The 15,009-nt window shown below is 51.1% G+C and overlaps 1 protein-coding gene across 1 annotated transcript in view; it reads left to right on the top strand.

Moving 5' to 3' along the window:
• Nucleotides 1-15,009, top strand: part of Nav2 (neuron navigator 2) — a 359,199-nt gene that overhangs the window by 271,973 nt on the left and 72,217 nt on the right. Inside the window, exon 16 of the mRNA XM_033764074.1 lies at nucleotides 8,672-8,810. Within this exon, the coding sequence (XP_033619965.1) occupies nucleotides 8,672-8,810 (139 nt within the window). The remainder of the gene's footprint in view (nucleotides 1-8,671; nucleotides 8,811-15,009) is intronic.

Here is a 15,009-nt window from a genome sequence, read left to right as displayed (position 1 = left end):
TGTGTGTGTGTGTGTGTGTGTGTGTGTGTGTGTGTGTGTGTGTGTGTAGGGGGGAGGACTGCAAGCCTTTTCACCTCCCACCTCTTTCCTTCTCACCTTGGTGGTGTCAGTGGAAGCCAGAGGTATTACCCCAGTGTCTTTGGTCCACCTCGGTACTTGACTACTTACTGAGTATTTTCCAGGCCATCTTAGCCACTTAGGCTGCCAAGCCTGAAAAACTGGGTGTTGATCACCCAGCTGTCTTAAATCTTCTTTCTTCTTTCCAGGATTTTTTTTTTTGGGGAGCTGCTTCAGCTTAGGGGGAAGGGTGAACTGGAAAAAAACCAGTGTGGCCTTGGGCGAGGACTGCTCGCGGCTGGGGACACTGATTAAAATGACTTGCAGTTGGAGGTTTTGTTTGGAATCTACAGAGCCTGGTGAACTTGCGGTTGTGTTTACTAATACTGAAAATTACTGGGTGGTGGTTGTGAGTGTGTGTGTGTGTGTGTGTGTGTGTGTGTGTGTGTGTGTGTGTGTGTGTGTGTGTGTGTGTTTTCCTGGAAACGGCTCCAGGAGAGGTGGCCTGGGAGGTTTAAGGACAGGCACTTTTCTTGCTACATTAGGACCTTGATAGTTGCCCAGGGCCACGCATTTCTCTGTGTGTGTATGTGTGTGTGTGTGTGTTTTAATCTTTGTATCAGAGATCGAAATCCAGACTGTGTGCTTGCCAGTCAGGCACTGTGCAGCTCAGCTACCTCCCTGGCACGTTTCTGTTTTAAGTCAGACAAGGGAAGAAGAAAGCGGTGCTCCTGACCACCTTCTCTGTGCTAAGCATCTAAGAGATGTTGACTCATTTGGTTTGTGTTGCATCATCGGTAGGGAAAATTTTGAGTCAAGGCGCACAGAGAGGTTGAGTGACTTGCTCAAGATCACACAGCTGATCGGAGCCCCCAGGCCAGCTCCTCAAGCCTGCCTTCCAGGGTGGGCTCGGCAGAGGGGCTCAGGATGTTTTCTTCTGTAAGTGTGACTTGAGTTTTGCCAGATAAAGGACACTGTCGTAGAGGACTCTCCGAAGTGCTTGTACAGGGTTTCTGCCTGGCCCCCTGGGTTCTGCTTGTTTCTGGGAGGGAGTGGTAGCCCTAGGCTTAGCTGGGAGTTCTCCAATGTCCTGACTGGGCCGGGAGGGTGGGGTCCCAAGTGGACCTCAGATCTGGCAAGGCCCATGATGCCCTTGGAGCCTGCCTGGGGCTGTGCCCTGCCTCCCAAGAAGCTGGATTTATGGGGTCCCAGAGGGAGAAGATGTACACGCGACGTGTTGATCACGCTGACCCAAGCTGTTGGCAAAAGTGTTCACATGTGTGCCTGGGGTGCCTATTTAGCTGTGCTTGAGCTGCTCTTGGGTTGCATAGCTGACTTTTGAGGGGTTGTTTCTAGACCCAGGTTCCCTTCCCTTTCCCTTGGCCCCAGAAAGGGGCAGCTGAAGGGCAAGCCTCTGACAAATGGCTAAATGAGACAGCCACCTCTTTGTGCTGACCATAGGTAACTCTTCTGTTCCATGCATTCCCATTCCTAGGTCCCTAAAGTCTATTGGGAGCTCTGTGTGGGGACCCCACATCCCATTCTACCTACTTAAACTTAAGGCAGTCAGCCAATCCCATATCTGGAATTTGCCCCCTTGTCACCTTTTCTTTCTTTTAGAAATGTTTTAAAACAATTTGATTCCATTAAGATGTCCCCAGCTTGGATAGCGAGTAGAAATTCTGCGTCCATGTGTGACCCCAACCTGTGTAAAAGCATCTTTACTTCTTTGCTTACATTGAGGTAATGTGGATAGGAAGAGTTTGAGTTTCAGAGTCAGGCAGATCTGGGTTCAAATCAAGCTCCATTTATGAATTCAGGAACCTTGAGCATGTCATTTGGCTTCTACAAGCCCCGATTTCTACACCTGTGCAAAGGGGATATTAATAATTTGTTCCTGAGAGGAGAATGAGAGGCATTTGTGAGGTGACATGCATGAAGTACTTAGCGGGTGCCTGGAAGTGCTCCATCCTATCCAGAGTGGTTGCCATCATTAGCTGTAATATGCCAAGTTCTGCCCATGTCTAGGGGAAATATCTTTTCTGGTAAACAGAAAACCAGGGTGGGTTTGTTGAGATCCCTGGCAAGAGCTGCCAGGCAGTGGCCCAAGTGTGAGCAGTCCAATCCCCTGTGGAGGAGAGAGGGCTTTGTGTAGCTGAGGTCAGCAGACACCCTGGTGCCTATTGTAACACTGAGGGGCTAAGGCATCTGGACCAGAGCTCTGGGGTTTCCAGCCAGACCAAGCCCCAAAAGTCAAAGGGAGGAATTTCACGCTTACTCAGGGGACCACCTACGAGTCCAAGGGGTAAGTTACCAAAATGGGACAAAGGTGCTGTGGGGTGAAACTCAAGCCCTGCGCGTTCTGATCGCTGCTAAATCCCCCTGGAGCCCTCTTTATGAAGTCCGCGCTTCCCTCTCACTACCTCCCCCCATGACTGGCCTTGCACCTGGCACCGTCTGTTGAAGCTGCTTCTCTCCTGGGACATTGTCCATTTATGGCATCAAGGAGCAAGTTCTTGCGCTGGACTTTATCATCTGTTTATGACATGGCCTGCACCTCCTTCCTGTAGTCCTTGCTGCTCTCCTGCATCCTGGACTGCACCTGACAGAGCTGGTTATCTCAGACACGCCCGGGGATGGCTGTGTGCACACCTGCCAGCCTGCTCCCACGGCGGCCTTATGAGAACTGGGTGTCCCTGCACAGCACCGCACCGCACAGGGGGAAACTGGGTCTCCCAGAAGTGGAGGTGCTCTGACCAGGTAAATGCCAGGTGACAGATGCAGGATTCAAACGGGGATCGATTTTACTTTTTTCTGTTGAGCCAACATTGCCTCCATCTGGAACCCCCTGAGCTTCATGGTACCTTTGTCCACTGCTAAGTGAGACTAAATTTGCTGTCATTCGTGTCTAAACACTGTTCTTGTGTTAATTCAAATTTATACCCTGGGTCATTCTGCAGTAGAATTGTAAGCCACGTGTGCTGGTCTGAGAGGGAGCCTAGAGATGTAGCTTGCTTGTACTTTGTTTCTGTTTCAGACTGTGTGTGTGTGTGTGTGTGTGTGTGTGTGTGTGTGTGTTGCTGGGGATCAAACCCAGGGTTTTCTGCATGCTAAACAAATCTTCTACCACTGAGCTGTGTCTCCAGACCACTTGTGATTTTATTTTTTGTAATTCAAGTCACCGTATCTTTTCTGGTGTGGAGAATGTGAGGTCCTTCCAGTGCACGTGGCACATGTATATTAAAATGTGCTAATGAATAAATGCTGGCTGGACACTCACGAAGCAGCTTCAGGACTCTTGGGCCTAAATTTCCACAAACCTCAATTTGCTCATCTCTACAATGGGTGTGGTATTAGTATCTATCTCGTGTACTTGGAAGAAAACACTGAGTAACAATGGAATCAGACATAAAGAAAGCTTTTGATTCGTGTTGGTTATTATTTCTAGCATAGAGTTATAGGATTAAATGAAATAATGCACATAATGAAAACAGCACATGGTCCAGCAGGAATTTAAACCAATGACTTTGAGCCACATCCACTACTGAGCATGGCACTGTGTGCCTGTAATCTTAGTACTCTGAGAAGCTGAGGCCAGAGGATTGCATGTTCGAGGCCATCCTGGATAATTTAATGACATGGTGAGACCCTGTCTCAAAATAAAAAATAAACAGGCGTAAGGAGGTAGCTCCGGGTGAAGGCCCTGGATCCAATCCCCAGGACAGAAGAAAAAAGAACAGCAAAAGAGAAAGTACACTATTCTGTTATCCTTTCCTGGCAGACTGTGAAAGTAAGGCTCCGAAGGGATCCTCTGCCTTCTTTGAAGGTAGATTTTCTTGATGGGCACCAGTAGTGGTTGGAGGAGGATGCGCCAGGTGGAGTCTGCTGGGGGAAATAGTTAACATACCCGTTGGGTGGGAATGGAGGTAGCCAGACCGTCCCCTTCCCCAGGGTTTTCTCCTAAGCCTATGGCTGGACTTGCTCAGTCAACCTCACCAAAGGATCTCATTCCGCTGGGCCCTGGGCTTTCAGGGGAACAATTGCCTTGAACAATAGCCAGCAAACGAGTTCCACCAGTCCTGGCTTTTTGTAACTGAATGCAGCTGTCTGGTAGGGGCCTGGAGTGCCACCGTGAATGGCCCCTGTGAGTGATTCCGGGCCTAAAGGGAAGATCGGGCAGGTAAGGCCTGACTTGGCGGGTGGGGTCTCCTGGGTTAGCAGTGAGAGTTTTGTCACCTGGAGAGAGGCAGCCTGGACTGTTTCCAAGGGCACTGAAGCCTCCAGTCTTTGGAGTTTGGGGAAGATCAGGAACTTTGCTTTCTGAAGATCACTTTTCAGAATTGTCATTCTAACAGTTGGGTGCGAGCTGGCTGCAGTTTTGTTAGGGAACTGAGAAGAGCTAATGTATGTGTGTGCAGTCTCATTTTTTTTTTTTTAACATCATTTAGCTTGTCTTCCCTTGAATAAACAACATTCTATCTCTGGGAGTCCATTTAAAAAATATAATGACCCTCCCTCCCCCTGGAGCCTTCCATAACTCCTCTTCTCCTAGCCTTTTGCCAAGAGCCAGGGCATAAATCCCAGTGGAAAAATATCCATTTAAATCATCTCTTTAACCTTGGAATTCTATCTTGTTGCTTTGCTTCCTGGGAAGTGAAATTGTGACTCTAATATCACAGGAATTCAGGATGGGTACAGATTCCTGCTCCTTTCAACAACCCTCTGCCCCCAAAGAGCACAACATTAAAACGTGTCTAAGCAGGAAATGGGTCTCAGGGTCCTTGGTTTTATGGAATGCTCACTGCCCACAACACGAGGCAAAGCAGGATGTGTGTGAAGCCGGGGTAATTTATAACTCTCTCACCTGCGTTTTTCCTAGCAGATAGCTTGTATTGGGGCTCTTAAAATTGTACTTTAAACCCTGAGTGGCATTTGAATTCCTGACACAATGATGTCAGCAGCTCTTAGAAGACTCTGAAACTGGATCTCCTGGTTTAATGGCCTCTTCCTTTGTTTTTTCTTTTCTTTCTTTTTCTGGGTTGGGTGGCGCCGTACCAGAGATCAGACCCAGAGGAACTCTACCACTGAGTTATATCCCTAACCCTTTTTATTTTTTATTTTTATCTTTGGAGATAGGGTCTCGCTAAGTTGCCCAGGCTGGCCTCAAACTTGCCATCCCCCTGCCTCAGCCTTCCTCAGTGCTGGGAATGCAGGCACATTCCAGTTCACCCAGCTCCTATTCCATTTGGAGTGGCTTTTCCAGTGACTTTTGTGGACCCTTTTCCCTTTACCTCATCTGCATTTCTCCAGGAGGTGATAAACTAACACTCTTGGATTTGAGAGCCTTGGTTCTGGTTAAAGTGCTAGGTGTTGGCCAGGGGAAGGTGTCTGCTAGATATGCTTGCCTAGGGCTCAGATGGAGCCTGGTCAGATGGTGGAGATTTCAAAGCTGGTCTCTATGTCCTGTATCTATCTATAAGCCACCATATGTACTGTCTTTCTGATGAGGGCTTCGGGGTGTCATTATACCTCAGTTTGAATCCCATCGTTTTATTAAGATCTGGGTCCCAAGCCTCTACTCATCCAGGGGGAAATGCGTGTAATGTGCCAAGTACAGTGCCCAGCATCCCTGGAGATGCTGTTGGAGGTGACCGAATGCCAGGCGAGACCGGATCTGTTTCTTTGTGGCTAGTGTCCTGATCTGAAAAGGATTCTTGGGTGTGAGTGGCTCGTCGTGATTCCACACATGGGTTTTGCAGAATCAGCTGTGGGGCCACACAGGTAGCCCACGTGAGCAAGAAGAGAGCACGTCTGCGCCAGTTACGTAGTGCATGCAGCTGGGTGACTGTCATGGGTAGAAGATTTGGGAACCTAGGTCACATACTTAAAAACTTCTGTGTGGGCTTTAAAAAATGCTCTGTGGAGTAAAATCAGCAATAAAGAAGCCTGGAGATTAGAAAATGGAGACGTGAAAAGCTTCCTGGGGACCTTTGTTCCAGCAGAAGAAGGGAATGGGTTTGTCCAGGGTGCTTCTGGCTGGGGTGCTTCTGGCTGTGGCGATGGCCAGATAGAAGACGCTAGGGTGGCCCCTCCGGGTCCCTCCCGCTCTGCCCCTCTCTTCTCCGTGTGAGCCTCTTGCTCTGGCAGGTACACGAACACGGCCTAGGGCTCCTCTAGGTTTCCTGTCATTTTTGCATTTTCCACTCCCAACCCCTCCCTTGGTCCTGTAAATTTGGGTGGTGCTACTTAGGCAGGCAGGGAGCTCATTACTGGTAGTGGAGGCCTAGAAGGTGTTTGGGGGAATCACAGCATCCCCCATGTTTACTTATTCTCACAGAGCGGCCCCTGGAGCTAGTTGTCCTTAGAATACATTTCAGTCTCACTGACTTGGCTTTGGAGAAGAGCCAGGTGGGAACGAAGTGATTTCTATATCCAGAGAGGCTTCACGTGTCGCAGAGATCCTGAGGAGAAGGATACCTGGTGGTTTTCCGGGTGTAGGCACAGCTTTGGTTTCTGGCACATGGACCACTCCGGGAGGTTTCGAGGCCACCCTTGCACGGCATGGGCTTCCCCGTGTCACTGCCCCTTCCTCTTCTCTGGATTACACCACGGCTCTCCCCACCTCTGGCTCAGTTACAAGGGTTTCTGGTACCGTAGGCCGAAGCTTCCAGCCCTCTGGACACCAGTGTGGCAGGACCTGTGTGCACCAGGGCCTCCTCTGAAATAATATCGCGGTGCTGAAAGGCCACAGGGAAGGACAGGTACAATTTCAAAGCACAGAGTCCGGGACGTGTATTTATGGGCATCTGTTACTAACTTCCATTCTCCCTCCCACCAGACACGCTCCTCTCGTCGGTCCTCTTTCTTCTTCATAGGATTATAAGAAATTTTAGATACACCAAATTCCTAACCTAAAAGAGCAGATGCAGTAAAAGACTTGTGGGATTTTCTCATAATTGCAGGAGGAAATTTGAGTCCTTTTCCATCTGCAACACGAGCTTTTCCCAGTAAAGCATCCATCGTATGGTTGCTAGTGTGGTGAAACTGAGGCATAGGAGTTGTGATCTGTCAAAGAATTTAGTAGAGAGGGGGCGCACTCAAAATCCACTTCCAGTGGTGGGTGTGCACCGGAAGCTTGCCCTTCCTCTCCTGCACCTGTGAATTCAGTTAGGAATCATCTAAAGCATCCATACTGTGTCTCTGGAAGTGGAGGGGACACAGCCCCAGTTCCTGATCCTAAATAAATACTAAGCCACCACAGGGTGGGTCTGAGAGCACTGAGAATATATGCATCTTTGATTTGGGGGGAGGGGGGTTGGTACTGGCATCAAACTCGGGTCCTTGGGCTTGCAAGGCAGGCGGCGGAACCACTGAGCTAAATCCCCAGGCCATTCACCACATTTCTGTAAAGCTCACTGAGGAGGATTTCCAGAACTGGCCCCAAAAGTAGCAACAACAGTAGGATAAGTGGGATCAATGGCAACGCGCCTTATACTGTAATAAATCTAAAGGTTTAGACCTTCACCTGTATTGTTCTCACCCCCTTGCATCCCTGCCACCCCTCAAACAAATGGGAAGACACAAGAGTGTGGGACACAAGCAGGAACCAGAGGCAGCCTCTGGGAGGAGGCAAGTCTTCAGCTGAGTAGGAGGCCAAGATAGAGTCTGAGAATAGAGACAGCCAGTGCAAAGCCTGGCTGAACTGGGCCAGAACCACATGTGACAGGGCCCAGCCGACATGTGAGTCAGGACTGGAGACTGAGGGAGGATCTGAGGGCTGTGAGGGCAGTGTAGGAGTTTGGACAAGAAGTACCTGAGTCATCCTGGCTGCCACGGGACAATGGATCGTTAGGGTGAAGAAGCAGCACCCAGAGACCTGTTGGCCTTTGTGTGGTGACCCAGGCGGAGCCGACGACGGTACCCTGAACTGCAGGGCAACCGTAGGTGCAGAGAGCTGTGCAAGTTCAGACACAGTGTGCAAGGGGAGGTCCCAGGCCCGGGTGCCAGATTAAGTGTGACGGTGACACTGTGAGATAGGGAGCTGGTGAGAAGGGAAGAAAGACAGAGAACCCTTGCAAGAGATCCATGTGAGCAGCTGGGGGATGATCCAGGGAATCCAAATGTTGGGAATGAAGGCCTCTAATTTAGCAGTTCAGGATGTTATTAGATTTATAGCTAAAAAGAGACCTGGCAGGTTTCTGCAGCCGCACTCCTGCCTCCGGCTTTGCCCTGCAAGTGTCCGAGTCCCCTGTGTGTGCTCTGAGCCCTGGGGAGGGACCCTCAGCCATTCTTCCCTGCACGCCTGTGGCATTGTCCCTCAACTGCCTGCTCCTGCTCTGGCCCTGAGCCTGGAAGGAGCTGCTGACCTGGAAAGGTCCCCAGGTGAAGGGTACACTGAGAGGGCCGGGCTGCTGTCGTGGCCTCTGCTCATGGAAGCCCCACGCACAGGGCCGGCTGGGGACAGCAGCACAGGAGGTGCAGTCACCTCCCAGGCAGATGCTGCACCGAGACATTAGCTCGTGGGTGGACTCTGGGGACAGCCTGCCCTCGTCTGTGCCACGGCTGGAGCTGAGCCGTGGCGAGGTTTGTGCTCAGGCCGTATTTGTCTTGGCAGCTGGGACGACAGCAGCTCCGTCAGCAGTGGCATCAGTGACACCATAGACAACCTCAGCACGGATGACATCAACACCAGCTCCTCCATCAGCTCCTACGCTAACACACCGGCCTCCTCCCGGAAGAACTTGGATGTGCAGGTAGGGAACACAGGGCCATCTGGGCTGAGAGGGGCGTCTGGGGAGAGCAGAATCCAAGCGAGGGAGGAGAGGCCCTGCCTGGGGAGGCTGAGGTGGGAGGATCTTGGAGAGTCTGAGGCCAGCCTAGACTACATTGTGAGTTGAAGGCCGGCCTGAGTGACATAGCAAGACTCTTGTCTGAAAAAACTAACAAACAAAAAATGCCACATGGACTGGGGATTTAGCTCAGTAGTGCCGCTTCCTGCCTCGCAAGCACAAGGTCCCAAGTTCAGTCTCCGGTACAAAAAAACAAAACAAAAACAAAGAAAACACAAATAAATAAAAAGAAACAGACGGATGTCAGGCTCTGTGAGCAGATCTTAGCCTACAGTGGGTCCTCTCTTCATTCCCGTGAGCTTCTGCTCTCAGTGATGGGTGGGAACAAAGGCTGGGAGACAACCAGGAGACCAGTGTGTCCTGGCCTGAGGCTGGGGACAGTCGGTCCATCTGAGGCCCCTGCCATCGTGTTCTGTGTAACCTGCAGGATTATGCTACTTGTAAACACGATTCCGAGCCAAAAATGTTTAAACCACATTATTTCACATGAAAATGTGTTTCTGGTTTCTCTTTACAAATCAAGAGCTATTGCTCCAGGTGGCCTCGGTCATCAGACACGCAAGTGTCAGTCCCCACCCCACAGGTCCTCTCCCCAGTGTGCCTCACAGCTGCCAGCCAGCTGCCCTGGGAAGAGGCGCCTATGGCTCCCCCTCAACTCCCAGGTTTTATGTTTCAAACACAGGGCATTTGGTTCAGGCACCAGCCTGCTCAGCCTGCTCAGCCTTCCCAGGTGCTCAGCAGTGGTCAGACCCAGTGGCCCATTTCCCTGCTGGGAACGGGAGTGCTGCTCAGAGAGGTGGGGACTTGTCCTCACCCCTCTTGTCCCCGGACCAGTCAGCGTGGTGTGCTGACTTAGACCTTTTGTACCACTGGGGAAGCCTGTGTTGGTGAGGTGTGAACCCCGGGGCATCTGCGTGGGTCGTCTACACCACCAGGTCCTCGGGAGGACAGAACTCACAGCCCCTCTTATGGTTGCTGTGATACCTGGGCTCTCCTGGGCCTCTCCTTGGGGAGCAGGGCTGAAGTGAATATGTGCTTCTGTCCTGTAGACAGAGAGGATGCAGCGTTCTCAACCTCCTCTGCTGTGACATTTGCAAGAGGCAAGGGCTAGTGGAGGAGGTGGGGCATCTTGATGTTACCTCCTATGTTTTCACTTTAGCCAGAATTTGTAACTAGTTTAGGGGAGAGAGAATAGGTGGTGGTGGTTGTATTTAAAAAAAACACTACCCAAATGAAAAGAAAAGGGTACAAAGTATGTAATTTTGTAAAATTTATTCAGGCTCCCCTTAACATTGCTCATTTCCTTATAAGAATATTCCATGCCATTAAGCAAGGTATTTAACAGAACCAAACTGAGCCACACTGCCTGGCAGCCGTCCCTGTTAATCAGCGATTAGACACAAATTAGAAGCACCCAGCCACCCACCGTGTGTCATATATCCTGTCCACCAGTTTTCCTTATCTTGCGGACACTGGCTCTTTCGTTTTTCTCCTGAGATTCATCCTGAATTGAAGGCGTCAGGGAGCACCCAGCACCCAGGGCGCCCTTAGATAGCGCAGCACGGGAGGGATCAGGAGAGACTGTCCTGGTCTGCACCCGCTCCCGCCGAGCTAGTGGGAGTCCAGAGTTCCCTTGATACCGAGTAAAGACCTGCGCTTAGAGAGGATCTCCTGTCACTGCACAGCTGAATGTGGGTGAGGCCAAGCCCTCCACGCCCCTTGGTGGGTCACGTCAGGAGGTTCAGGGATGCTGGACGAAGGGCTGTGGATCACACTACAAGAAAATATAAGAGGTTTGCCTTCCCTAGGGTAGCTCTTTCCTGTCCATCTAGCTGCACCTAAAATATTTAAATAGCAGAGTGTGGTGGTGCTTGCTTGCAATCACAGCAGCCTGGACACTGAGGCAGGAGGGTTGCCATGAGTTCAGGGCCATAGTGGGATCCTTTCTCAAAAAAAAAAAATGGAAATTGCAGGTCTTGGATAACAGAAACGTACCGCAGTCTTGAAGTTCTCTGCCATTGGTGTCCTGAAGTACAGCTTCAGTGATGTTCCCTTTGTTCTAGTGAAGGGAGCATCTCACACTGTTTGAACCAGCGTAACTCACAGCTTCCTGCCCTGAGGAAGGCTGAGGGCCTGACTCCTGTCCCAGGCGCCTCCACTCCACCTCCAGGAGAGTCCAGGCCGCCCGCTGCGGCTCATGCAGTTCTGTCACACGCTGGCGGCCTGTCTCGGTTCACATGTGGATGACCCAGACGTCATCATCTGGCAAGACTGGCGTAGGGATTGAGGGAGCAGGAGGAGGCCCTTGGGACAGAGGTTCCCTTTGTCTGGGACGTCAGGCCTGCTGAGAGGGCCCCAGAGGTGTGTGTGGGCCCCAGGGCTGAGGTCCAGGAGATGTGGACAGACCTCCTCTCTCCAGGGGCAGCCAGACTGGTGTCTTGGAAGAAACTAAGTCAAGTGTGAGTGGCATCCTCGCATATGCTGATCATTGTGTCCACCCAAAGCGGAAGTAGACTGAGCTGGGTGAGCCTGAGAGCAGCGTGGTGAATCCACCTGAACGTGTGTGCCGGAGACTTGAGGTTGTTCAGAAGCTCCTCAAACCCTCTCTCCATCCGTCCCTGTCTGCTTCTTTCCCACTCCCTCCCACCCTTCCTTCCTTCCTTCCGCTGCATTTCCTGTCCTTTCCCTCTTCCATTCAGGTTGCTAACCTAATATTTCCCATGCTCTTGATGAAGTTTGCTTGTAGTTTCAGAGCAGTTCACCTTGTCTTATGCGGCAGTTCGGTGGGAGACCTCGTGTTGGTGGCAGAGGACTGACACGCATCGCCTCCCCCGTTGTCATCTGGGCACTGCTGGACTGTTCAGTTTTCTCTCGGTTTTGTGGAAGGCACCATTCTAAGGGCAGGGGAGCAAAGGGGGTCATCCCAAGATGTCCCCTCACCGTCAGTGTTTGTGGAGTTTTCCTAAAATATGTCGGGGGGAGAAGATGCTTCCCTATCAGCTTAACTTTTGCTCATCGGGGAAATGCAATTCTGAAATACGTGGCAAAGATTCCTGTTCTAGGAGGGTCACGAATAGCACTGGCGTCCCCTGCGTGTATCCTGACTTGGGGTGACTCAGCTGGAGCTGGGAGCTGCTCTCCTGACTCTGGGAAGTTGCTTTTCCTTTGCAAACTTGGGTTTATGTCGCCTGTGAAATATGGATAGTAAACCAACGTCGGAGGACAAATGAGCTAAGAACGTGTGTTGAGGGACACAGTCCCCGGTGTGACAAATGGCTAGTGACAGTGCTGGTGGCACTAAGGATTTCCATTGTCAATGGGGCTCGGACTTCAGCCAAATCATCCTCTCGATGTGTCGGGGTCCAGGACTGAGAAGGGGGTGTCCCTGACCTCTGGGACTTGCGGCCATCACAGGAAGACCAGTAGTAAGTAGCCTGTTCACCCTTGCAAAAGACAAAACTGGGATAAAGCTCATGACGGACCCGAATGCCACAGGTGGGAGAGTTGGCGAAAGAAAGGCACACTGTTTTGAGGGTATCTGTACTCTGACCTCCTTGAGTTCGCCATCCCCTCCCTAGGAGGCCTGTTCACTATTAACCCTGTCTTACACACAGCGCAGCAGCCTCAGAGACGGTTAGCAACTTAGGCCCGGTCACTTGAACACCAAAGCCATGCCCTTCCCCACAGGTCACGCCAGGCTTCCCTTTCCTCCGGCCTCACCCAGTCCACCCTCTCACTCTGAAGCCCAGCCTCCCTTCGGGGTCCCTCCTGGCTTATTTCCCTACCTGCCCAGCAGGCTGTTGCATGGGTCAGGAGACTGCCGAGTGGGAGCGGTAAGAATCCTTCAGAAGCTGATGGTCCCAGCACTGTGGGAGATAGAGCCAGGAAATCACAACCTTGAGCCTACCATGGGCAGTTTAGTGATTTAGTAAGACTGTGTTGAAGAAAAAAAAAAAGGCTGGGGTAAAGCTTAGTATGAAGACCCTGGGTTTGATCCCCAGTATGCGGTGCATGTGTGTGTGGTCCTTGGGACAGAGGAGCCATAGAGGTGGGAATGCAGGGCCCAGGCCTCACGGGGAGAAAAGGGTCCAAATCTGCCGGCAGAGTGGTGTGAATCCCCCGCCGACCCTGCTCTTGTGCGCTGTGGGAACAGAGGAGAGGCTGGGAAGTAGTCACTGTTGGCTCCGGGAGGTATCACCAGCGGATTGGTGCATGGCTTAGGATGGATTTGCCCAGGAGTTGTCAACTCAAAGCTAAGAGAATGCCCCAGGACAAACGCCCAGCCATTCGAAATAGAGTGGAGAAGGCTGTCACCCTGGACCCAGGCAGCGGGTGTGATGGCTGGAGGGTTATTCTTCACAGACAGACAGACTGACAGACAGAGACCAAGCGAGAAGCTGCAATCTGTGCTCTCTCTCTGTCCGTGGTGGAATTGGGGTTCGAAGGGCCCCCTCACCCAGGGGCTGGGCGGGAGTGTAGCCAGCCAGTCCACCAGTATGGGACCGGAATGCGTGGGTGTCTGGATAGTATTGGGTGTACAGGGAACGTGGGAATTCTTTTGTCCGGGGACTTAGAGAACCGATGAATGCAGTGAGGCCTAAGAGTTATAACATGGGCTTGGGCATTGGCATCACGGAGCGCCTGCATCTTGAGTACATTTACTATGTGATTTTTAGGCAGCTTTTCCCCCCTCTGTGCCTCAGTTGTCCTGTGTAACACTGAGAATGTGAGCTGTTACTTACTTCCTCGTGGTTACCGATGCTGATTCAACTTGAAGGGTCCCACGGAACACTTTAGTTCTGTGCCTGGCGCCGAGTAAGGGCTCAGCAGGTTTTGTTACTTGCCACAATTATTAGCACCATTACAATTCAACTGGGGAAACTGGTCTAAGAACATTCGAAGAAGTAATTCAGTAACCCTGGATATGGAATGTGTTAAATTTACAGTACATTTCAGAGCATACTAGAATGTTAGAATGTATTTAAATGTAAACTCTGTGAGGCTGAAGACTTGAATTTGTTTCTTGTAGTATTCCCTGTGCAAATGAGTTTACCCAGCACACAGTGGCACCCAAGAAATATTTATTAAGGAAATGCTTCCAAAGCCAAGCTTTTCCTGTCCCCAGGCCTTTGCACATGCAATTCCTGATCCCTGTTTGCCTTTCCCCCAAGTTCACTTAGTAAGTTTTTCTTCTTTAGATCACTTCTTCCAAAAGTTTTTAGCCGACCACTGCTACACATCTCCCCGTCGTGATCTAAATTAGGTCAAGGAGGTTTGTACTTCTGATCAAAAGCCCTTGCCCTTTTCCTTATAGTAAGTCAGTTACATATTTGTATTTATTTGTTCCATCTCTGCCTCTGTTGCTGACCATAAACTCCAGAAGGGCCGAGAGTCAATGTTCCCAGCCTCTCCCCCTGGCAAGCAGCAGGCATGGAGCACGTTCTGCTTGGATGACTATCCCGGGCTATTTTTGGGTTTTTTTGGTTTTTCTTTTAGTTTTTTTGAGACAGGGTCTCCCTATGTAGTTGAGACTGACCCGGAACTCACTGTGTAGTCCAGGCTGGTCTCGAACTCACAGCGATCCTCCTGCCTCAGCCGTCCGAGTGCTGGGATTACAGGTATGTGTCACCTCGCCCAGCTCCAGGGTATTTATTTACAGCAAAACCTGGGCCGGGAAGTTGGGACAGCTGGAAAATGACTGCAGACCACGCTCTTACCTTCCTACATTCCTTGACGTCCATGAAGTGCATCCTTGTTCATTCATTTACTCACTAGGTCCTGATAAGCACCTGCCCCACGCCCCAGTGTGGGATCCCCCACTGCGTGTCATTTGCCACTGCCACATGACGAGTGTTTTCCTCCTGTGATCTCTCTCTGGTGCCTGGGACTTCACAGGAAGTCAGTATGTGTTTGAGGAGTAACTGAGCAAATGAGGGGCCCATTGGGTGGTTGGGATGGCGATGCAAGGGTCCAGCTGCTTGTCAGTTGGTCGCTTTTGCTCCCTTTGTCCATGGTGTCTGCAGAGGGGAGCGTGAGTGCACTTAGGCCAGGTGCTTGCCAGGTGGTCGTGGTCGCCTCCCTCCTCACTGGTGCTGCCCACTTT

The sequence above is a fragment of the Fukomys damarensis genome, unplaced genomic scaffold (genome assembly GCF_012274545.1).
Source record: "Fukomys damarensis isolate Sample0158 unplaced genomic scaffold, DMR_v1.0_HiC HiC_scaffold_16, whole genome shotgun sequence".
Taxonomy (NCBI): domain Eukaryota; kingdom Metazoa; phylum Chordata; class Mammalia; order Rodentia; family Bathyergidae; genus Fukomys; species Fukomys damarensis.
The sequence above is the reverse complement of the archived record's forward strand: the minus strand, read 5'-3'. Positions and strand labels throughout refer to the sequence as shown.